This window comes from Cornus florida, unplaced genomic scaffold (assembly GCF_030987335.1).
Source record: "Cornus florida cultivar Cherokee Brave unplaced genomic scaffold, ASM3098733v1 CherokeeBrave_3.0.0_Hap2_Chr04, whole genome shotgun sequence".
Lineage (NCBI taxonomy): Eukaryota > Viridiplantae > Streptophyta > Magnoliopsida > Cornales > Cornaceae > Cornus > Cornus florida.
In genome coordinates this window covers 83,349,465-83,373,481 of record NW_026775574.1, presented here as the reverse complement: position 1 = coordinate 83,373,481, position 24,017 = coordinate 83,349,465, and the positions used below count along the sequence as shown (strand labels likewise).

General features: G+C 34.2%; 3 protein-coding genes across 3 annotated transcripts; 2 read left to right on the top strand and 1 right to left on the bottom strand.

The window, feature by feature from the left end:
- Nucleotides 1–3,036: 3,036 nt before the first annotated feature.
- Nucleotides 3,037–4,914, bottom strand: LOC132303689 (acyl-lipid (9-3)-desaturase-like). The gene has a single exon (XM_059801054.1). The coding sequence runs from the start codon at nucleotides 4,754–4,756 to the stop codon at nucleotides 3,413–3,415; it is 1,344 nt and encodes a 447-aa protein (XP_059657037.1). The 5' UTR covers nucleotides 4,757–4,914; the 3' UTR covers nucleotides 3,037–3,412.
- A 7,204-nt stretch (nucleotides 4,915–12,118) lies between these two features.
- On the top strand, nucleotides 12,119–17,294 carry LOC132303688 (translation machinery-associated protein 22-like). Its single transcript, XM_059801053.1, has 7 exons — nucleotides 12,119–12,413; nucleotides 12,729–12,818; nucleotides 13,298–13,359; nucleotides 15,410–15,491; nucleotides 15,600–15,667; nucleotides 15,753–15,836; nucleotides 16,798–17,294. The coding sequence occupies exons 1-7, from the start codon at nucleotides 12,266–12,268 to the stop codon at nucleotides 16,852–16,854; spliced, it is 591 nt and encodes a 196-aa protein (XP_059657036.1). The 5' UTR covers nucleotides 12,119–12,265; the 3' UTR covers nucleotides 16,855–17,294.
- A 1,906-nt stretch (nucleotides 17,295–19,200) lies between these two features.
- Nucleotides 19,201–23,542, top strand: LOC132303687 (UDP-sulfoquinovose synthase, chloroplastic). The gene is made up of 3 exons (XM_059801052.1): nucleotides 19,201–19,355; nucleotides 20,884–21,970; nucleotides 22,772–23,542. The coding sequence occupies exons 2-3, from the start codon at nucleotides 20,924–20,926 to the stop codon at nucleotides 23,171–23,173; spliced, it is 1,449 nt and encodes a 482-aa protein (XP_059657035.1). The 5' UTR covers nucleotides 19,201–19,355; nucleotides 20,884–20,923; the 3' UTR covers nucleotides 23,174–23,542.
- The last annotated feature ends 475 nt before the right edge of the window (nucleotides 23,543–24,017 follow it).

The following is a 24,017-nucleotide window of genomic DNA, read 5'->3' as shown; positions in this document are numbered from 1 at the left end:
TGCATGTAAAAGCACAGATGATGTCCTGACCCTTCTTTTTGGTGATAAGTAGGAGGATTGTTCTGTTCCAAAAGGCCATAAAGGTCAATGTCCATATCTTAATCTAATTCTAGCCAAATATTCATTTTTTTCCAAAAATGAACTATTTTTGGTCAAGCAATAAAATAGTCCCCAATTATGAATTCCCTCCCTCGTTCACAAGTTTTTCCCACCAACATGTAATTTCTAAACTTTGAAATATTTTTGTCACTGGTCAAAATGTCCATTGGTTTAGTCCATCTTCTATAAATCTGGAGGAGGAGAAAAAGAAATAACCAAACACTACTGAAATATAATTTTCATTGCACTTCTGAATCATAATCTTTTGAAATGTAAAGTTAGTTTATGCATTATCATTTCAACTTGCCACCATTTTTTTCCCCTGAGTAAGGTTGAGATTTTATTGATAAAACGTAAGGTACAAGAATACAACAGTAAGGGCATACCCTCACAGAAGTGAAAGCCAGAGGCTAAAACAAAGCATGATAGGACTCATCCCATCTCTCTTTGTTTAACTGATCTAAGATTTGCTCAGTTTTGTTAACATCAACAAGATAGTTTCGTATGGTTTCAAACACGCTCCTCTATGTAACTCCTTTGTCCTAGTGAATTCTCCAAGCGTCCCGAGCTGAAAAGAAAGTTTCTAAACTGATTAACAGCTACGGTTGAAGGAGGAACAGCATCGTTTGAGCCGAGTTCTACTGGACCTGGGTGTGGAAAGGATTTCTCCAGCAAGCCGGAGAGAATGTTTTAGGGGAAATGGGGTTGCGCGGCTTTCATGGACGGTCATGATACTCGAACCTTGTTCAGAGATGTTTTTTATTGGATCCCATCTCCCATTATCAGTAAGCATAGAAATGGTGGAGTTCTTGGGCAAATTCAGTGAAAAGTTTGAACAGTTGTCCATTGCCCACACTGAAATTAAAGTTTGATCAGGCCACCATTCACTACATTTCGACTGATTTCGTTAATATCAGCGTCCAGAGAGACATAAGAGAGATAACCCTTAGTCACCTACCCATTGAAATCTAATACCCATAAAAAAATTCCTTAACCGAAACCAACATAGAGAGAAAACTGAAATTCCGAGCTGTGTAACCAGAAATGAAGTTGTAGTACAAGGATTGCAGGGTATATACTACGATTTAGGCAACTATTGAGTTTTAAGCTGTAACATAATAACAGCAACACATCCAGGAAGTGACTACTTAACTGTAATAATGTTTACCTCCAAACAACAGAAGTTGGAAAATGCAAACAGAGTTTGAGGAACAATTTTGCAGGACATATACCATAAGTTTACAGAAATAACTCAATTTGTCATGTTCAGACTTCATTACTTTACAAGATAGTTTCGATTCAAGTGATTTCTGTCACCATGGCATGTTTCTATCGAAAGAACTAATGGGTGTGTAGTATACTAATCAAATAACTCAGAAACTAAAACTATATCTGTCAAAGTTGTGAGCTTACGAGTATCACCGCTTCCTAGCACCTACACAATCTGAAAAAAGCGAATTTGCAGTAGCCAACAGAAAGCTGTCGGGTAACAGCTGTATCAAGAATCTAAGGGCTTTGAGATCTACACACAGCTGTGATCATAAAATTGTGGCATGGTCCCAGAATACCTATTCTGAGAGCAGCCAATGTAGAATACCCCCTTTCAACATCTCTCTTCTGGTTTTCTACGTACTCTATGGCTCTGCTGCACCAGAATACTTCCATGATCGAGCCATGAGAGGCACATGTTTAGGTCCATCAAAAAAGCAAACAACTAAGCTATCAGAACACACAGTTGTTTGGTTGAAGTGAGAGGTATACCTGTGAATATTCTCATGCCTGAAAAATAAAATAGAACGATCCATTTCATACTAAGAAGCGGAACCAACACAATCCCGTACTTCAAAATTGTAAATCTTCATGTTCCTAGATATCTGCAAGTTCCTAGATATCTTCCAACCATAGCATTTACACAACCTAGTATTGTGAGGAATATTATGGGCATTATAGTGCCTAGTTATCTTGCCATTCCTAATTATAATAAGTCCAGGCAAAACCTTTTTCTCCAAGAGTGAACAAACAAAGATTTGACCTCTCAGTCTCACAGCCGGGGAGAGAACAATGCCATTACTCAAGACAGACAGCAGCATCTATTAGAATTTACAGTTACATCATATGACTGAATTCTCTGGCAACTCAAAGCAGTTCAACATCAAGATGGTGACAAGTAAAAGTACTCCATTAAATGCCAAAGTGCATGAGAAACACAAGTTCTAACATCAATCAGATTTTCCCTATCCATATGCTTGAAAGATTATACCTACAAATCGGCTCACAGCAAATGAAATTTTATATTTTGATGATTTGGGCTTTGAATATATGAAAATCACGGTGAAACTCCAACAACATTAAATTGAAATCGATTTGTGAGAATGAACAACTTCAATTTCAAACTGTTTCCACCACTAATTGGAGCCATAAATCATCAGAAATCAATATGGCTGCTACGAAAAACCTATAATACTTGGGTTAGCCAAAGATATCCATTCCTGACATGTCACTAAACATCTAGTCCAACCCATTCCTAATCAAAAGATAGCAAACTCTTACGATTGAGGTTTTTATTCATGGATTTTACATATTGAAATCTCCTTATTCTTGAATCGTAAATGAATATCTTAAGAAACAAAACTCCAATCAAGAAACTTGAAGTTTGAAAAACCTACAAACTGGAAATGATGAACCTGCATCCACCAAATAGTTCCATTATTATTATTAGAGTAATTGCCCACAAAGAAAGAATATTCTGTGTTATCCATATGAGCTGCTAGTTAAACAAAAATTAAAGAGTTAATAACCAATCATATAATGAAGCAAGAAAGAGAGATTATATCAAGAAATGAATTATAAAAGCCATAGCTATCTTTGGAGGAATTTTTGAATTTAAAAAAAAAAAAAAAGCATCAAATGTCACAAATGTTTAGCTAACACAAAAAATGGCACTTCAACCCAACTCAAACCTTTTTATATAGGGACCACAGACCTAGAGTTCAGAAATACATAGTGAACTACCAAGCTAACTTGGAATAAAGTCGACCACAATATGTACCTGAACAAGATAACAAATAACTAAAACATACTGGATCAACTAAATAGTTGCCTAATCTGAAAAGGGCAAGGGCCAACCCTGCAAACATGCAAATCAGAAACCAAATCATTGAAGCCTCCAATAATTAACAGACAATATATCTCTCATTGAAGTACCAAGGATGATAACCCTTAAAAAATGAGAGTAAATTTTAATAGCCATAAGTTCGATAACCTTAAATAAGTGCAATAGAATACGAAATACTTCTTCATAAAATTCCCAATCTCATCCGTGAGTGTTAACAGCCTCCCACACTAAATTCTTTGGAACCGGGTTAGTGAGATCCCGAGCTTGCAAAGCCGCAATCCTCAGCGTTCCAACTGTCATAGCATTGGCCTTCAAGAATGACACAGTGTTGTAAGGCAACTTATGCTTCTTGCAAAGCTCCTTCACAAAAGGTGAGACTTTCCTGAGATTGCATCGAGGCAAACGTGGGAACAAATGATGCTCAATCTGAAACTGCAATCCACCATGAAACCAATCCAACCAAGGCGAGCACGTAATGTTAAGTGTTCCATTAGTTTGGCTCCCATACCAATCATTCCCATTAGGCGGTCCAATATAAACAGACGAAGAGAAATGATTCAAGCAAAACTGAACATGTTGAATTCCAGTGACTGAAAAGCTTGTAATGATAAACATTATTCTCTCACCCCAATTGGGCAAGCACGAAACAAGGAGGGGATACCAAATCCAGAACACAGCAATCCCCAACATTTCCGAAACCCTATTTCGTACCCTTCTCTTGGATAACAACAAGAAGAATGATTGTGCAAACAAATTGATACGAGCAACACACATAACAGGATAAAAAGTCCAATGCTGATAACTCACTAAGAACCTAGTAAAGGAATCAAAATTCAACTTTCTGCCATAAAAGCAAGAAGTAATAGAGTTGAAGAATTTGGAAGATACCACAAAGAATGGCATGTGTTGAAGATCAGGATCGTGATCGAGACTATTGCAGGCAATGTGATGGGCATTGTGATTCCACTTCCACCAAGCAATGCTGATCCCTGAAATGCAATTCCCAGCAAGAACCTGTGTGATTCGATTGATCCTCCGAGTCATCATGATCTGATAATGCCCAGAGTCATGACCAATCCACCCACTCTGAATCCACAAACAACCCATCAAAGCACCAGACAAGAGATGAACCCAGAACCCATCACAGCACAGCACACCATAGACACTGGCCCAAAACAGCAATGCCATAGAAACAAATGTGAAGAAAGCCACATGCCCTTTCTTCTCGAAAAAACCCATTTTCGTGAACTCGAAGACGAGCTTTCTGTAATCTTTGGAGACCTCTGAAACAGTGTAGTCTTGGATGTAATACCCATTGAAGAATTTGTCGAGATATTGCCAAGCAGTGCTTGGATGGTAAGCAACGAACGCATCTGTGACGTCTTGGCCGGCGAGATTCAACAGAGGGGTTTCACCACCTGGGTGGTCTTTGGCCCAATCGGAGACATCGTAGACCTTGCCCTGTATGGTGATCCACAGATCTCCTGGTTTGTTGTGACTCTTGAGGTCTTCAGATGTAATGTACTTCTTGGATTCCGCCATGGATTCAAGAATGGATGTGGATCGAGAGATCAGAGAAGGATGGATGCCTTCTCTTTCTCTCTCTAAACTCTCTTTCTATCTAAACTTTCTCAGGTGGGTTGCGAAGAGATTTGGTTCCTACTAGGGAAGATATTTTGTGTGGGTGTTATTTGAAGAAGCGCCACGGAATGATTTCAAAATACAGTAATAATTTTTTAGACCTAGCAATTTAAATGAGCATCTCCAATGCTTAAAAAAACTAAATGGGAATGCCAAATTTATATTTTGACAGTGCTACGTTATCAAAATATTATATTTTAATAATTTTGTTCTAATAATGTATTTTATGTAAAATATTATTTTTTGACACAACTATTTTTACTATTCATATTTGCATATAATATTAATATTAGGCATATTTCAACTCAAGTTGTGGACATCAGAAAGAAATTAAAATTAAAATTAAAAAGAATCAAAATTCTAAAATATCCGGTTAGAAAAGGAAGAAAAAAAAAAGCAAAAGAAAAAAAAAAAAAAAAAAATCAAAAAATCAAAACCCATATCTTTTTATATTATATTATATATATATATATATATATATATATATATATATATATATAGGCAAATCATTTCAGCCTCCCCAATCGCCTCAAATCATTTCAGCCTCCAAATCAACTAATCTATGGCAGGGGCGCCTCTGCTCTCTTCCTTCTTGACATCAAAGGCTGAGAAACTCTTCACCAAACTCATTGGGAAGAGGTTTGATTTTTGTCTAATTTTTTATGATCTTTTATATATATGTATATGTATGCCAAATCTACACCCCCCCCCCCCCCGGCGGGCCTCTCTCTCTCTCTCTTTCCGAAATAGTAGCTATTTCTTGTGCTATAATTAGTAAAATTTTTGGTTAAAAATTGGCAGCCCTTTTAGCGTTGCATTGGAGAGTCCCTTTTGAAGTCCCCTTGCTATATTTTAGAACTAACAGTCCTTTTAGTATTGGATTGGAGATGCTTTTAGATGCTTTAAAATGAGATCTAGGTAAATTATCAACATTTTTCAAAATGTAATTTGGTTTAAAGAGCGTGACTTATGCGCAACAATCCCTTTGAAAATCTATTTGCTAGATTATGATTTAGGCAGGACTTAATCATATGATTCAAATCTAGTTACGTGTACGTGTTTTGTGGTAAATATTTGAATCACCTACATGATCTTACACATTAAAACGGTATCATTTTGATACATAAGTGTAAAGTTCGTTCAATCAAGTAGCACGAAGATTAATATGAAATCCATTTACACAAGCACGATAAGTTTAATACGGCAAGAATCCTCTTCGAGTTCAATAATTTCAAAGTACTTTATCACCGTCTAAATTTAAAATAGGTATAAAATGAATCGGACAAATCATGTCATTGTTATCATTCCACTAATAAAAATTTAACAAATCAAATTGTTAAAATCAATTTTTATTAAATGGTGGGTCTCCTAAATTTGAAGGTTGAAGCAAGATGACATTGTACTATTGTTTTTTTTTTTCCTTTCTAAATTACATTCTGTTTTAAAATAAAAATTCTTAACTCTTAAATAAGAGAACTTTTGTTTTATTTTCTTATTTTGGGAAAATAATAATTAACAATATATATATATATATATATATATATATATATATATAATAAATATTTTAAGCGGCACGCGGTGAGATTGTGTGTGCCAGGGAGACACCGCAACAATTTCCAGTGGTATAGATGGCGACAAAATGTAAGTTGCCAACACCATGTGCGTTGGCGTAAGCTTCCAAAGGACAGCAAGACCATGTCAAGAATGGCACCAGCAGTTATCAATGAGCTCAAAATTTGTCCTTCACGTACAAATTCTGGCATATACTGTATAAATTTAAGGATCCATAACAAACTGATTTAGATTTCCTTGTATACTTTTTAGTGCAAACGCATTAAATCAAATTATATTTTTTCCACATTTTAATATATATATATATATATAGTATATTAGAAAATTACTAACAATCCATCTCACCAGAAAGTCCTTGTTTCAGCTTTTGAATGGTGGTTTACAGAGTTAGTGACAATTGGGATCATTAGATAAGTAAAAAAAATTTAAATATTGATAAATTATTAAATAAACTTGGATCATATATACTATTGCAATCTAATAAAATAAAAATATATATATATATAAGATCCAGAACCATTTTGTGACTAACAAAAGCTTAGTTACACAATTCGTCTAAAGTGGTCTCGCTCTCAAGTTTTACAGGCGAATTTGCAATTTGGGAGCAAATTCGCACAAAATTCGCGAATTCAATTTTCACAATTTGCGAATTATTCACGATCTCCATACTAATTTACTTTATATAGCTAAATTTGTTACACTCCCTGTGATATGGAATACTATATTACCATATATGCATTATTACTTATACTATTACTTAATATATAAATTATGGTAAAGTACATAGACACCCTTGAGGTTTGGGATAAGGACACACAGATGAAACTTAGCCTGTTTTGGAACAAGGATATTCTCTCAAGTTTGATACAGTAACCAAAGACACCCTAATGGTAATGAATTGACATTTTTCCCCTTTGACTTTTATATTGACCCATGTGAATATTGAAATTACCTTTCTAACCTCTATATTTTTAGATATATATATATATATTTATTTATTTATCTCTCAATAATTTGTATATACACATATATACAATCAACGGAGAAGACGGCGCGTCTTTTACCTCGGTGCCGACGGTGGCCTGCTCCTCGCCGGCTCATGATTCTTATACAAAGCTTCGACGAGTCCATGGCAGAGAGTTCCGCCGACAGCCGTGGCCCACTCCTCACCGACACATGATCTTCTACAGAGCTCCGACTATTCCATTGCAGAGAGATTTGTCGACTCTACATCCTTCAAATCCGACGAGGCCGACTCTAAATCCACGGCCCGCCTTCAATTCCATTGACCCATAGAGCCCCATAGTTGCCGATGAGATAAGTGCGGCGATGGTGAATGGATATTGTCGCCGTTGTCACTGCATATTGCCGACCACCATAACGTCGCTGCCGCAAATCGCTGTTAAGCTGCGCTCTCTCTCCCTCGTGGAGGTGACTGCAACAACTAAGTGGTGATTTCGAACTCCAACAAGTCACAAAGCCAACAGAATCCTCATCTCCGTTCCAAAATCAAGCTCTTATCTTCAACGGTGTGCCCTCTGTTTTATTTTGTTATTATTATATATATATATATATATATATATATATATATATATATATATATTGTAATTTTTGTTCTTAGACTGTTCTTAATTTGTATTTTGTCCAATTATTTATTTTGTTAGGTATTAATTTTCAATGATATTGAACTGTGCAGAACGATTCGCCGCCGGTGAGGACAATCTGCAGATCACTACCGGAAAGGACGCGCCGTCTTCTCCGTTGATTATATATATATGTATATACAAATTATTGAGAGATAAATAAATAAATCTAAAAATATAGAGGTTAGAAAGGTAATTTCAATATCCACATAAGTCAATATAAAAGTCAAAAGGAAAAAATGTCAATTAATTACCATTGGGGTATCTTTGGTTACTGTATCAAACTTGAGGGGATATCTTTGTCCCAAAATAGGTTAAGTTTCATCTATCTGTCCTTACCCCAAACCTTAAGGGGTGTCTAATGTCTATGTACTTTAACCTATAAATTAATTACTTAAATTGCACGTATGCCGAGCCTATATATATATATATATATATATTTAAATTGCACGTATGCCGAGCCTATATATATATATATATATATATTATATGTTTGAAAATATACCATTAAAAAAATTTTCAATTGAAGAATATTACAAATAAATCACGCATGCATCTATTAGTGAGAAAAGTTAACTTATTTATTACATATATCAATAATGGAATAAATAATAATGAATATATTTGCATATGGATTTAAATAAATAAATAAATACAAATTATATATGTTATGACCTTATATAATTTTATTTAAACCTAATATACAGACGAATATTACAAATAAATCATGCATCTATTAATGAGAAAAGTTAACTTATTTATTACATATATCATTAATGGAATAAATAATAATTAATATATTTGCATATGGATTTAAATAAATAAAAAAATACAAATTATATATGTTATAACCTTATATAATTTTATTTAAACCTAATATACAGACGAATATTACAAATAAACCATGCATCTATTAGTTAGAAAAATTAGCTTATTTATTACATATATCATTAATGGAATAAATAATAATGATTATATTTGCATATGGATTTAAATAAATAAAAAAATACAAATTATATATGTTATGACCTTATATAATTTTATTTAAACCTAATATACAGACGCTCCTGCTTTCAAAAAATTTAGAATTTGACACTTTCGTGCTCTTACTTTCGCTTCCGCTCTATGTGACTTAGAACATAAATTAAACGGTGATCTTTTAATTTTGAGAATTAGTTACATTACTATCAAGTCTTTGACTTTCATAGTACAATTGTAGGACTCATTTCATCCAACCACATAGGTGTGTTACAAGGGTCTCACATCGAATTTGGATGAATAAATTAATGAACATATATATATATATATATATATGGGTTAAATGTTAGTTCCGTTTAATAACTTAAATTAGAACAAGAATGTTAAGGGTTAGTAATTTCTTATTAGAAGGAAGGGGAGGTTGCTAGGATTGAACAAATAATCTGCAGAGGTAATTCATGAATCGGATCACAGATTGGATTGTTAAAATCAGATCTAATCCGTGAGATATATATATATATATATATATATATATATATATATATATATATTCAAATAATGTAATAGTTAATTTAATTAGTTAATGATCATTTGACGAATTAATGACTCGATCCATTATCCTACGAATTAGTGACGGTGTTAAAAGCGAATCTTAAATTAGAATTGATAACCAATTCCATCCGTAATCCCTCTTAAAAATTACTCGGGGTAAGTCTCAAATAGGGAGTTACCAAACATGAGAGCAAGCCAACGACTTCTACTCCTTCAAATGGGATTTACATGATTGGTAATGCTATTTGACTAGCATAAATCTTTAATTTTACATAAAAATAATCAAGAAGTAGACAGTGCCTCGGACACACCCCGAGTTCAAAACTAATATGCTCCCTTACCTTAGATTGGACCCACTAATTGAGTATCTCTATGTATGTCTATTTATATAGACACACAATATAAGGATTGCAATAATAGGATATACCCCTGGGATATACTTAAATGAGGCCCAAAATATCTTCTAACTTAGATCTAGATAAGGATTAATAGTTAATGCCCATAAGGTATCTCTTTGGCTTTTTCTTTGTTGGTTTCAGCAGCAGCAGAGGACATTGACAAAAGGGGCCTACGCACACGTTACTTCGGTTCTCATTTGAAATCAGTAATTTCCTCCTCGCCTCTTCCTCCTTTTTTTATTTATTATTATTATTATTTAAAAAAAAAAAAAAAAAAAATCACACACTCATGTACTGACTTAAACACTAGACATTTTATTTAGGGGTGGTCGTTAGCTTTTTCTTTGTTGTCTAAAAAAAAAAATACCACTTACCTACCTTCTTTGATAGTAACATCATAGATTTATTGTTAACTAGCCAAAATAATTATTTATTTAAATAAAAAAAAGTGAAAAAAACACTCTTAATATTTTTAAACAAATAACATTTTATTTTATTTATTTATTTATTTTTGTCATTAGCAAGAAACACACACCGCACTCACTTATACACCCACTTTACTACTTTAGAGATTCAAACTCTCATCATCTATTTTAAGAGGTAGAAGAGATACCATTAGACCACAAGACTCTTAGTGAGCAAATAACATTTAACATCCCTATTTTTTATTTTGAATGTATAAGTCCATTAAATTTAAAAAAATGTGACAAAAATGATTAATTTCTACATTCAGTCAAATAAATGACATACAAGAAGTCATTTGTGGGGGAGTGGCAGCCACTTTGCTATTTTAAGTTATAAAGTTTATAAAACACCCTTTTGCCCTCTCCAAAATGCCCCTTATATCATATTATATATAAATCACATTTATCTCTCGTTTTGCAAACCCACCTCCCTCTTTCTTTGGCCTCTCTCTTTCTGCCTCTACTCCCAAATTCTCTCTTACTCTACGGTCTCTCTTACTCAACTCCACTATAAGTTTCTCCCTCCTTCTCTCTCTCTCTCTCTCTCTCTCTATATATATATATAACACCCTTAAGAGAAACACAAAAACACCCTTCAAATGGACACAAAACACCCTTAATGTTTACATTTTGAACAAAAAAACACCCTTATCCTTTATATTTAGGATTAGATATTTTATTCATTTTACATTTATTTAGTTTTTCAACTTATTCTTTTATTCATTTACATAAAGGTACTTTAGTCTTTTAATTGCTACATGGACAATAGCTCATGTTCACATCAAAAATAAAGATTAAGGACTTTTAAAAACCTATAAGGGGGTTATATACTCTATATGCATAGGTATTTATTATTCGCGACCCTTTAAATAATATCAAAGATTAACATGCATCAATGTTTGAAGATATATTTTTGGTTAATTCATAAATTTAAACTACTAGTACATTTTTTTTTTTTCGGAATTTTCATTTTATTTTTACTAAGTTAAAAATAAAGTTGACAGAACTTTTGTTGAAATTAAGACACCATTTATTTGGATGTAAAATATTTTTTAAAAATTATTTTTTATTTTTGGTGTTTGGTTGTCGTAAAATATTTACGAAAACAAATATATTACAATCTAACAAAAAAAAACTTACCCATCAATTTTAGACAAGTTATTTTACACGCTCCGCTCGATTGATTCAACTTCATTCTCGACCTACATCTTTATCAAATGTTGAAAAATTAAAAATAAAAAAATATTTTACCTAAAAAAATAAAAATATTTTAGATGAAAACAAAAGTAGTTTGAATTTAAAGGGAATACATGTTCGAATTTTAATGATGTCCTAGACAAGTTGGGCCCACGTGACGCGTGACATACTCAAAATAGAGTTGTAATGATGTCCTAGGGCCCATTGCTCATTCAATATTTTCTCTTGTTTTGTTTTCGATAAATGAATATTTTTTCTCTTATTAGTCGTAATTTAAGTGACCTCCTAGGCAAGTTTGGGCCTAAGTGGCCCATGCCAGTCAATAAGGCTAGAAACTCAGCATTGGGCCATGTACCAATGTACTACTACTTCTTAACTGGACTCAAACGATCTGAAAATATCAAATAATGGCCCACAAATCACAATTCCATACTTCTTACGACGAATCGAATCCTATTTCAGATTCTCACGCGTACAGAGAAAACCAGAACAGGGGAATTCAATTACCTCCTGCGAATGCTTTTTATTTCCTTCGCTGCTTCAATTCTTTCTACCCAGGACTATAAAACCTAGAGAGAGAAAGTAGAGGAGAGAGAGAGCTTCCACATGGCGGAAAAACCCCAACCAGTTCAAGTCCTGTACTGCCCTGTGTGTTCTCTACCCGCCGAGTACTGTGAATTCGGACCCGATTTCGAAAAATGCAAGCCCTGGTTGATCAACAACGCCCCCGAACTCTACCCCGATCTCCTCAAAGGTATAAACCCTATTCCATTTATATATTTACACACACATATTTAATGGATGTGTTTATGTACATTTTTTTGATTGTATTGTTATTAAACACATACACAAATATATATATATATATATATAATGCATTTGTTAATGTACTTTTTTATTTTATTTAATGGATGCCACATTTTTTTTATTGTATTTAATGGATGTGAGTTTGTGTACTTTTTTATTGTATTGTTATTAAACACACACATACACACAAATGTATATATAAATGGATTTGTTTATGTACATTTTTTTTATTGTATTGTTGTTGTTAATGTTTTGGGCTCAGGGGCAATTGGCAAAGAAGCTGACAAGGTTTCAGAACGGCTAAAATCAGTTGGAATCTCTTCTGTTGGTCGTGATAGAGCAGCTCCTTCTGGTAAACTTTAAATGGTCTGTTTGTTTACTGAGTAAATATTGAAATAATCATAGAAATAAAAAATTTTGTTCTTTTGTGTAAAATACGATAATATCAAATTTGACTGATCCTAATACAATTTTAGTGACATTGTGGAGTAGATTTTGTTTTCTTTTTACCAGCAATGAAATGGCAGGTATATGAAAATTGTTGTGAATATAGAGTATTAAGGATGAAGTCAGTTACTTTTTTAGCTTTGTAAGTCGTTATGATTATAGGTCACCTTATGGTAGATTCAATCCGGAAATCTATTAGATGAATGAAAGTAATCGAAATTGATTTATGGTAAATTAAGAGAATAATGCATGGATACATTGCACTACCCTAAATTGCCTGTCATGCTTTAGAATCTACGAAGCAGGTTGTTGTCGAAGTCTCTCTCCTTGTGGTTTAGGGAAGTGACTTTTGGACTGTATATATATTTTTTTTTTGTTTTTCAGGGGAATCTTCATCTAAGCAAGAAGAAGTGAAACGTCTCCCTGGTGGAAAGGTAAAGAAGAAGGTAAGATATATGTCACTGTCTTTTTTAGGTTTATAAAGTTACGCAAAGAACCTCTTTTGCATGTATGAAATTTTATAGCATCTAGAGATTTGTTGTGTGCAGTATCAGGCTTAATTTATTCATGAAATTATTTTTGGAAATCATATACATTATGGCTAAGGTCCTCATGTTTTCCTCCTCTTCATTTTTATTTATTGTTTTAATTTTCTTTATAAGATCTTGCATGTTCAAATTTGACAGCTCTCTTTCATCAAGTGGGAAAAAGAAACACATGAAGTTCATAACAATGTACTTCTCACCTGAACAAGGGAATGGAGCTGATGGGCATTTGGAAATTTGAAACTTAAATACTTAAGTGTAACTATTCATTTCTCTTATTTAAGAAAAATGTTTGGATATGCTTCTTGATAGAACTAATAAACTCCACCATAGTCAATTACTTTGATGAGTCTAAAATAGTTCACTAAAATTCACTATCTTTGTAGTGATCCATCAGTTGCTTGGCCTTTTGCTGATGTTTATTTGACTTGTGAGAAGTTTTTTATGTTTTGAAACTATGTCTTAGTAGAAGACATGTGCAACAAACTCTTCTATATTTAAAAGTGCAAATTAATTGCCTTTTTTATAATTTAAAAAAATTTGGTATGTCAGTTGGGTATAGAGTAAGGAAAATTACAATATGAACATATATTGACGAGTATAGTTTGTGGAATTTTCCAAACATATAGTGTTATATAGCTCATAAAACTTTTGTACAAAGTTACAAACTTGTAGACTGCCATAAATCCTCTTATATTTCTTTTACACCATGCAGTAATGATATTTTGTAGAAGGTTCCATTATTGAACTTGGGGTGGCTATCTTTAAATGATAGATTTTTCTTCTTTTAAATATGGTTCACTGACCGTGATTGTGTAGAACAATTTTAAGGAAGTTTTCAAGGCTGATTATGGCTGTTGTTGTTGTGTTGGGAGGGTGATGGGGATATGAGGATTTAGGGTATGTAAATTGTGTAAGGAGGAGTTAGCAGTTCATGTCTCCAAGTCCAAGGATCAATAACCTATAAGAAAACTTCGAGGCTGATCAGAAGCTGTGAACAGTAACCATGAACAGTAACTAGGGTGGGTAGTTCTTTTAAGTGTTAGGGTTGGTAAATTAATGGAGTAAGGGGTTTGGGTTTGGGTTTGGGTTTGGGTTTGGGTTTGTGAATGGGGTACAACATATTGTGCTGTGGGGGCTTTAAAGAGTTAAAGAAGTGTAGAAAATGAAGGATAAGAATTAGAAAAGTAGAAAATTTAGGTGAGATTTACCTTATATGGCCTTAAATGATATATTTGCTTAAAAATGTTGTTTAGAATTTGTTGAATCTAAGAGATATCAGTTAATGAAATTGATCAAACATGACCTTCACTCAATAACGTGATAGCCTTTCTCCATGATTTTCCTTTGTTTTCTCAGTTATTGACATAAAGGTAGCCTTTTTGCACGTCAATTGGGGTCATTTGTGAGGCCTGTTTCTTCTCAAGACTTCTTGGCCATTTTGCCACTGCTTCGCTAACAAAATAGCTTTTTTTTCACCTTGATTTCTGATTGAATTACCTTCCATCCCCCGGATTGGCATTATCATCCATTTGAGTTCGGCACACCAAAAAGCTGTGGCACCGTCGATTTCCATGCATGTTTCTTTTCAAGTCAGAAGGGGTCTGGTTTTAAAGAAAACAGTGCCTGTATAGGCTGTATTTGAGAAATTTCTATACCTGATAAATCTACCTTTAATGGAGCATATTTTGATATCATGTGGCAGCTTTTTTTATTCTTCAGTACTCTTGTATCAAACTTGATTTACAGTAATGATAGGAGTGCTGAGAGCTATCTACTTCAGGGGTGGTATAATTTACATTTTTTAGTTCAAAATTGCTTCTTGGTGGCATGTGATCTATGGGATTTTCATCTTATGACTCTAGTTAAAGATAGCTAGATATAAATATTGGAGAATGATATCAGATATAAGAATAGGAAAATAATGTTTGCCCCTTCATATTGTTTGTAGGACAAGCAAGAAGTTGTTATTGAAAAGCTGGTACGTAACAAGCGCAAATGTATCACCACTGTGAAAGGACTAGACCTCTTTGGTGAGCTGAATGCTATTATGACTATGTTGCACTTATAAATTCAGAACGTAGGATAACGTGCAAGTTGTTTAATTACTGCATATCTAAACTTCAGGAATATTGTTTCAGGGATCAAACTTAGTGATGCTTCTAAAAAGCTTGGGAAGAAGTTTGCTTCTGGAGCATCTATTGTTAAGGTGTAGAGGAGTTATATGTTTTATTAAAGAAGACATGGCCTACATATTTTTGTTTCGTAATAATTTAGAAATGGCTTGTTTGCAGGGGCCAACTGAGAAGGAGCAAATCGACGTTCAAGGAGACATTGCCTATGATATCGTGGAGTTCATTACAGAAACCTGGCCCGATGTAATTTACTTAAACCATCTTTTCTTCAATAACGTGTAACAAAAAAATATGTGTTTTAAGAGCAGCTTTAACGAAGAATGGCTTATAAGTCGTTTCATGGCAGTTCCGTCTATCACTTTATTGTGATAGACCAGATTGGCCCGTTCTGCCAAGTACCTCCATATTCTGCTGAGTAGGATTCGACAATGGGTTTGAGTCAGTGATTGGACAACTTCTTTTTCTTTATCTTGAGCCGCGCAGAAATTCCGGAACTATGATACTAGTTAACCAGAGAGACCTGAATTCCCACTGGTAGCATAGAATTACTTAGCTTAGGTACCATATGAACAATATATGTGATGGTTTTTTCTGCACATTTTCTTTAAGAAAAAATTTATGATGGCATATCACAGGTCTCCTTGTGGACAAGTCATACTTTTTTTTTCCCTCTCTCTCATGGAAACAAAGTACCACCAAGGGTTGTAGCCTAGTGGTACTTCCTCACCTTCTAAAGTAAAAGTTCAAGGGTTCAAGTTCCCAGAGGGGTAAAGTTGGGGTGAGTGAGTTTCTTGCCAAGGTAATAACAATAATACCCCTAGCTTTTACATGCTCCTTTCCTTGATCAACCGTGCTCAAGTTTTATTACTGTAATGAGGAAAACAAAATGCTATAGTTATATTATTTGTGGATCCTTTCCTTGTGTTGTCCATAGCATCAAATTATTAAAAGTAGTAGAAGTTTTAAAAGTGGAATGCCGGATTAAAAAAAGTTGCTTAACATTTTAATGATTTGTTGTGGGGTGAATTTTCAATTGCTGCTTTTACCAATCTTCAATTAGTTTGCAAAGGACTAATAAGTAATTGTAGTATTACATCAATTAATCACTTTTTTTTTAGATCAAAATCAAATGCAGTGTCACAGTATTATGTAAGCTAGCTAGAAATCTCTCTCTGCTAAACGTTTCCTCGATTTTCAATTGCAGGTCCCAGAAACTGCTATATACTTTATCGAGGGTGGAAAAAAGGTTCCCGCTGTTTAACGGCTTGCAATATTTTGGTGATGATTTTGAATATATGTCACTCAGTATCAGCACCCAGATGAAGCTATTGCCATGTTGAAAATCATAGAGAGCCTCCTGCTAGCTCCGATGATTCTCGTACCCTAATTACAACTGTTAAAATTTAAAGAAGCCATTATAGTTATTAGGTTTTCAAAGAGTAATCTATAATCAAGTGAGATATCTCTTGCTCTACTGGGCTTATGTTTGGATACAGTATCCTTTTGCAGAGAAAGCTTTATACAGGTTTTTGCTTTCGAACTATTTATTTTAATGCTTTTTGGATGAATTTGTGATTTCACATGAAGACACAGCTTAATCAAGCACCTCAGCTTGCAGATTTTATTTTTCATACAGAAACTGTGATTGATGTACTCTTTTGTGAATCAATTGCTGCTTTGGTTTAGGCCTTTTCAGTGTAATTTTGTGGTTGCCAATTTTCGAAGTGGAAGCGATTGGTGAAAATTGGCAGAAAATTATTCTGGTTTGGTGTAGCATTGATTCCATATATTTTGTTAGTGTTGTGTTTACATTTACAGGGAGGTGTTTGGTGCTGTGGAAAACTCAAACTAAGGAGATGACAGTTTCTCTATTTATTTAGCTATCGTATGGGTTTTAATATTACCAGTTTCCTGGTTGAATTGGACATGTTTTCTATGACAATGAGCAGAAGATTTACCAAATGGGCAATAGCTCAGCGGGTACAAACTCACTTTTCCAAAGGGTTGCTCGGGGTTCGAGGCTACCAATGTATAATTGAAATGTTGTGGAGTAGAAATGTTGAAATGCTTAAAATTAAAAGTTTTAACTTTAAGTTGACCTTGGTTTAGAAAAAATGGACTAATAAGAAAGAAAGATTGATCTTAGATTAGTTTTGCGATATAAAAATTCAAAAAACTTAATATAAATAATATTTAAACAAAAAAAGGTGTAAACATATTCATGTGGAATTCATTTTGCAATTGAGCTTGACTTGAACATTGCTCAACGAAGTCGAAACTACTTTGAAGATTTTGAGTTCAAACTCAAACTAAGTTTTGACACCAAGATCGAAAAAATTATTGAATTTCTAAGCATCCAATCATATTTACAGGCCTTTAACAAGCTAAAGCTTGTTCATAAACACTACTTTATTGTTCCAAAAAAAAGAAAAAAAAACTAATTTATTAATAATTCACGAACATAATAAGTGGTAAACTACAAACTCGGACTCGATTCATTTATATCAAATATTGTCAGAGCAAAACAAAAAGAGCACTATTAATCAACAACTTTCAATACACTCAAAGGTAATAATAAGCTTTATTCATCAAGTAATGAAAATTTCTATTACCAGTTTTGAACACTCATCAAGTTGATTTTAAAGAGTAACCAATCCAAACGAATTAATTCGCTACTATCAAGTAAAATTCAAAGAATATCATTTTTTTCTGCTCATCCTATCAAGTCATTAAAATATTTTTTGCATTTAAAGCTCAATAAAATACTATATCCATTTTTTTTTAAATGTAAGAGCAACTCCAATGCTCTCTCATTTGGGCCTCTCAAACTTAAAATATGAGAGTTAGGTAAAAAAAGTCTTCTTTAATGGGCTCTTATTTAAACTCTCAAAATTTGAGATTCTCAAATTTCTTCTCATATATGGCAGCTGCCAAATTTTTTTGGCAAATCTCTCATTTCCTAAAACGGTGTCGTTTTTCACCAGTCATCACCCACTTACATCTCTATATGTATATTATATTATATATATAATATACATATATATTATATATAATATATATAAATTTCCGAAAAAAAAAATTATATAAAAAAATTAATTCACAAATAGTGGTAAAAAAATTATAGAAAATTAATTTATTTTTGTCCTTTTTTTACCAGATATTTTAGATTTGTATCTTTTTTTTAATTAAGTTTAATTTTAATTTCCTTCTAATGTGTACAACTTGACTTGGAATGTGCCTAATATTAATATTACTGATGCAAATATGAATGATGAGAATGGTAGTTGAAAAAGAATAGTAATTGTGTTAAAAAATAGCATTTTGCGTGAGATGTATCATTGGAGTAGAATTGTTAAAATGTAATATTTTAGTATTATAGCACCTATCAAAATATAAATTTGACATGCGAAAATAGGTTTTAGCATTAGTGATGGTATAAGAGAATTAGTTCCGATAATCATGACTCTGAGAAGTCTTAGTTATAATAAATAAATAAATAAAAGATTATAAGAAGTCAGAGAGCTGTCTCCATATTTTCAATAAGAGTGAGGATAAAATTGTAATTCCATCTCCAAAAATCTAGAGATATAAAGGAATATCCTAACTTGTCACTCTTGATACCTCCAAAGAAAAAGAAAACAGAAGCTCATAGCTTCCCCCAAACCCTCCCAGCACTCTCTCTTTTCTGTATACAATAATAATATCACACATACATACTCTCATCCATCTGGATTGCCTCTCTGATATCATCGCCTTCACAAGGTAATCCTTTGTAGTCAATTGTGCCACCATTTTCGTTGACTAATTTTATGTCTGTTTTATCTTTATTTTCTCTTCACAGTCGGAGCTTATACTTGTATTATTTTCTTTGTAAAAGAAAGAAAAATTCTTGTTATCTTTAGAGATGAAATGGGTATTTGGAAAATCAATGATTCATAAATCTTATGATGTTGTTCTGTGATGCATTTCATTCGACTGTAAAAATGTCCCTGAAAGAAATTTCTGTGAAAACCCAACTTTCTCCTGAGCTAATTGTTAGTATTTAAGTTTTGGGTGTGTGTTTTTTAAAAATTGTCCAGTTAGACTGGAAACTTTTTGTTTGCTTGCTTGCTTCAATTTTAGTGTGTGGAAAGTTAGATTTTTTGTAGTGGTTTGTTCAAACCCGAATGTTAAGAATATATGGGTCACTGATATAATTGTAAAAAAGTATATCAGATAGTGAATTAGGCCCATTTTCGCAATTGGCATGCGGAATTTGTTTCAGTTGTTGAAATCGACACTCAGACTGCTCTCGAGGCAAGTCAACTGGAAAGGATGTGGTGAGGGTGCATTGGTATGAGATTGGAGATTTCCTCTGATCCACACTTGTGGAGAACTATAGTTACATGCCTAAATTGATTTTGTAAAGACACATTAGGTCGCACAAATAAAATTGCAGAGCCAATTCCAGTGAGATTTTAGCTTGTGTGTGGTGCAAAGTTCCAATTTCATTCTCTTCTAACATATCTGCCTGAAAAATACAACTTTTTGGAACTCTGATTGAGGTGTGCAACTGAGCACTACTGTGTTAGTAGTGAACCTATTGGACCATGGATGCTGTCTCTGACGTATTGGACTGGTGTGTGGATATAAACCTTGCTTGAGAGTTGAGATATGTAATTGGTCTGATCAGTAGGAAAGATCGTACTAAGCATATCGAGGGCACTACTGTAGCCTTACTTTTTGAGTAGCATGATCCTTGTGTAATTATCTTTTTTTGGGCATATCATTCCACTAGTTTATGTCTACTACAAATAACTCAATGAGCATGGAATAGAAAAGAATAACCAAAAAAACACACCAGATCATTTTTGAAAACAAGTAATATAAAATAGCAAAATAGAAAGGTGACGAAGAAAATATGACTTGTTCTTGTCACACATGGCAAGCGAAAAAACTGACACACCATCACATCGGTTTTTTTTTTTCCCCCGAAAGTTCAAGCAAATGCATGCACACTGACAAATATTGTGCCTAGCAAGGCTCGAACACTCAACCTCCCCTTTGGGGAGGAGAGCTCATACCATTTGGGTAATGCCTATTGGTCATCACATCGGATCTTGTTTTGCAAAAAATTCATTGAGTCTATGGCCGCGTCTCTCCTTTTTATTGTATGATTTCCCTTTTCTTTTAGTACCCTTATTTAGCCTGGCCAATTTTTAAGGATTTTGTTTTGCAATCTAATTTGTAGAAAGTATAGTTGCAAGGACCTTGAAACTCAAATCTGACCATTTGGATTTTCTTTTTGCAGATATATATACTAAATTTCATAAGAAAAACCAAACAAAAATATGGCACATTTGCTTTCAACCTCTTGTGCTTTAAATAACTCCTCCAGCAGCAAGCTTTCATCCAAACAACCATACCAAGGCTCAGCAGTATTTCCATCATCTGTTACTTTAAGAACTTCTAAGTCCCAAACTAAAAAGCTTGTCTTGCAAGGAAAGAGGTCCCAGAGACTTTGTACTGTCCATGCAACAACACTTTCTGCAAGTCAAGAAGCCAAGACCAAATCGACCTCTGGTTCCCATCAAACCTCTGATGAACCATCAAAGCCAAAGCGGGTCATGGTCATTGGTGGGGATGGTTACTGTGGTTGGGCTACTGCCCTCCACCTATCCAACAAAAATTATGAAGTTGCCATTGTTGACAGCCTTGTCCGTCGTCTTTTTGACCATCAGCTAGGTCTGGACTCTCTGACTCCCATCTCCTCTATCCATAATCGCATCCGTCGTTGGAAATCTGTCACAGGAAAATCCATTCAACTCCACATTGGTGACATCTGTGATTTCGAGTTTTTGTCAGAAACTTTCAAGTCATTTGAACCTGATGCGGTCATCCACTTTGGAGAACAGCGATCTGCTCCCTACTCAATGATCGATAGGTCAAGAGCCGTGTTCACACAGAATAACAACGTGATTGGAACGCTCAATGTTCTGTTTGCCATTAAGGAGTTCAGAGAGGAGTGTCATCTGGTGAAACTTGGTACCATGGGAGAATATGGAACCCCCAACATAGATATCGAGGAGGGTTACATTACAATTACTCACAATGGTAGAACAGATACTTTGCCTTATCCCAAGCAAGCAAGCTCTTTCTACCATCTGAGTAAGGTACATGATTCAAATAATATAGCGTTTACTTGCAAGGCTTGGGGGATCAGAGCCACCGATCTGAATCAAGGTGTTGTCTATGGGCTGAGGACGGATGAGACGGAGATGCATGAAGAGCTCTTCAATAGATTTGATTATGATGGAGTATTTGGAACTGCATTGAATAGGTTTTGTGTTCAAGCCGCTGTGGGTCATCCACTTACTGTTTACGGCAAAGGGGGTCAGGTAAAATTCCTGTACTCAAGTATACCATAATATTTCTATGCCAGATCACACCATTCATTATCTGCTTTTATTGTCCGGTTTGAAACTAGGATGTCCTTGACAATATTTGTAAGTCAGAATGGTTTTGTCTCAAGAACAAGTTCCAGCCATCTATTTTATATACTTGGAATGAATAGTCTTTGAGCCCCTAAATAGAGAAGCTAGCATGTTTTTTTGACCTTAGGCTCCTCTTGCAAGTTGTCTAGTGTCTCTTGAAGATTCTTCTAGGAACAGGTAGTGCCTCTGCTTGATTAAGGAAGTATATAATTTGATGTTTAATTAAAATTAAGAATGAGATGTCTTTTCCTTTATGGTTTAGTAAGGTTGTAATAAGATGTCATTATTCCTTTATACCTGCCATGAGGAACTGGGGAAGAATCTATGTTCCTTACTTTTATTATCCTGCAGAATGTATTGCAAGAGTCAGAACCCCTGCAATTTAATTGGTGGCAATTTTTTTCTGGCCTCCCCAAACTTGGGTGGCCAGCACATTGTCTGAGACTCGCCCAATATTTAACACAGTGCTTCTCTGAATTGGATTTCCATTCCTATGGAAACCGAATATCCAGGTTCAGGGTGTCTGAAATCTAGATACTTCCCTTTATCCCATTCAGCCCCTAACTACCCAATTAAGTGATACAATTTCTACATTTATCTGTTCCTTATGCATAATGTCACATCACATTTTCATTTGATTTTTTTTTTTTTTTAACTCATTTTTTCTTCTCCTCCCTCCTAATGTGTGCCATTTATACGACACAGACCAGAGGATACCTAGACATACGAGACACGGTTCAGTGCGTTGAGCTAGCCATTGCAAACCCAGCACAGCGTGGAGAGTTTCGGGTCTTCAATCAATTCACGGAGCAGTTTTCTGTCAATGAACTAGCAGCACTTGTCACAAAAGCCGGAGAGAAGCTTGGGCTTGATGTGCAAACCATATCCGTGCCAAACCCAAGAGTAGAGGCAGAGGAACATTACTACAATGCCAAGCACACTAAACTCATTGAACTGGGACTCAAACCACACCTTCTTTCGGACTCTCTTCTTGACTCGGTGCTCAACTTTGCCATCAAGTTTAAGGACCGTGTTGATACAAAACAGATAATGCCCAGTGTTTCTTGGAGAAAAATTGGCGCGAAGCCAAAGACTGTTGCAGCTTAGGCGAATAGAAAATATCAAAGTGAGGGCTGTTGTCTTTTTGGTTTTATATTTCTGATATGCAGCGTTGTATCTATGGAAACTTAATAATCGTTGAGGACCAAGTTGTGTCTTGATAAGGTGCTCCATTATAGAAGTAGAAATTCTATCTTGGGGGTCCTCAATTTTAGATGTAGTAGTTGAAATGTGTACTCCTTACAACCCTTGCTTTGGCAATGTAATATATAGCCCGTTAAGATGAATTTGATGGACAGTGAACTCTCTCAATCTTTCATCTTCCAAATCATTTTATTGACTCCATTGTGCTTTGTTGGATTCAATTCGGTCGTTACTCCAAGGGATAAATGAAGATGAGCTAGGTGTTATATTGGACTTTGGAGTTGGTTGATCATGTCTCGTGTTATTAATTGTTTTTTGGTGTATGTATTCGTCTACTTTGTATATATCATACTATGTATGTGAATTCTGATCATACAAACTCTATTTTCAGCATTTTGTTTAAAAATTTATATGCACATATAACAATTCATTCGATCCATAACATGCTAACCACATGAATTATGAAAACAAATAGATGAGAATGTTTCTGCTTTAGTTAAAAAGGGGTAGAATGGTTAGCATGAATTATGAAAACAAATAGATGAGAATGTTTCTGCTTTAGTTAAAAAGGGGGTAGAATGTAAAATTTTGTAACAGTTTTAAGAATGAAAAATTGTTTTTGTTACACCGTCGAGATGTTGGAGGAAATTAATCACAATAAGTTAGGTTGGCATTGGCCCCGTACCACATTACTGTTCGATCAAAATTGAGCTGAACTTCAAAAAAATTAGAAAAGTAAACCCTAGTC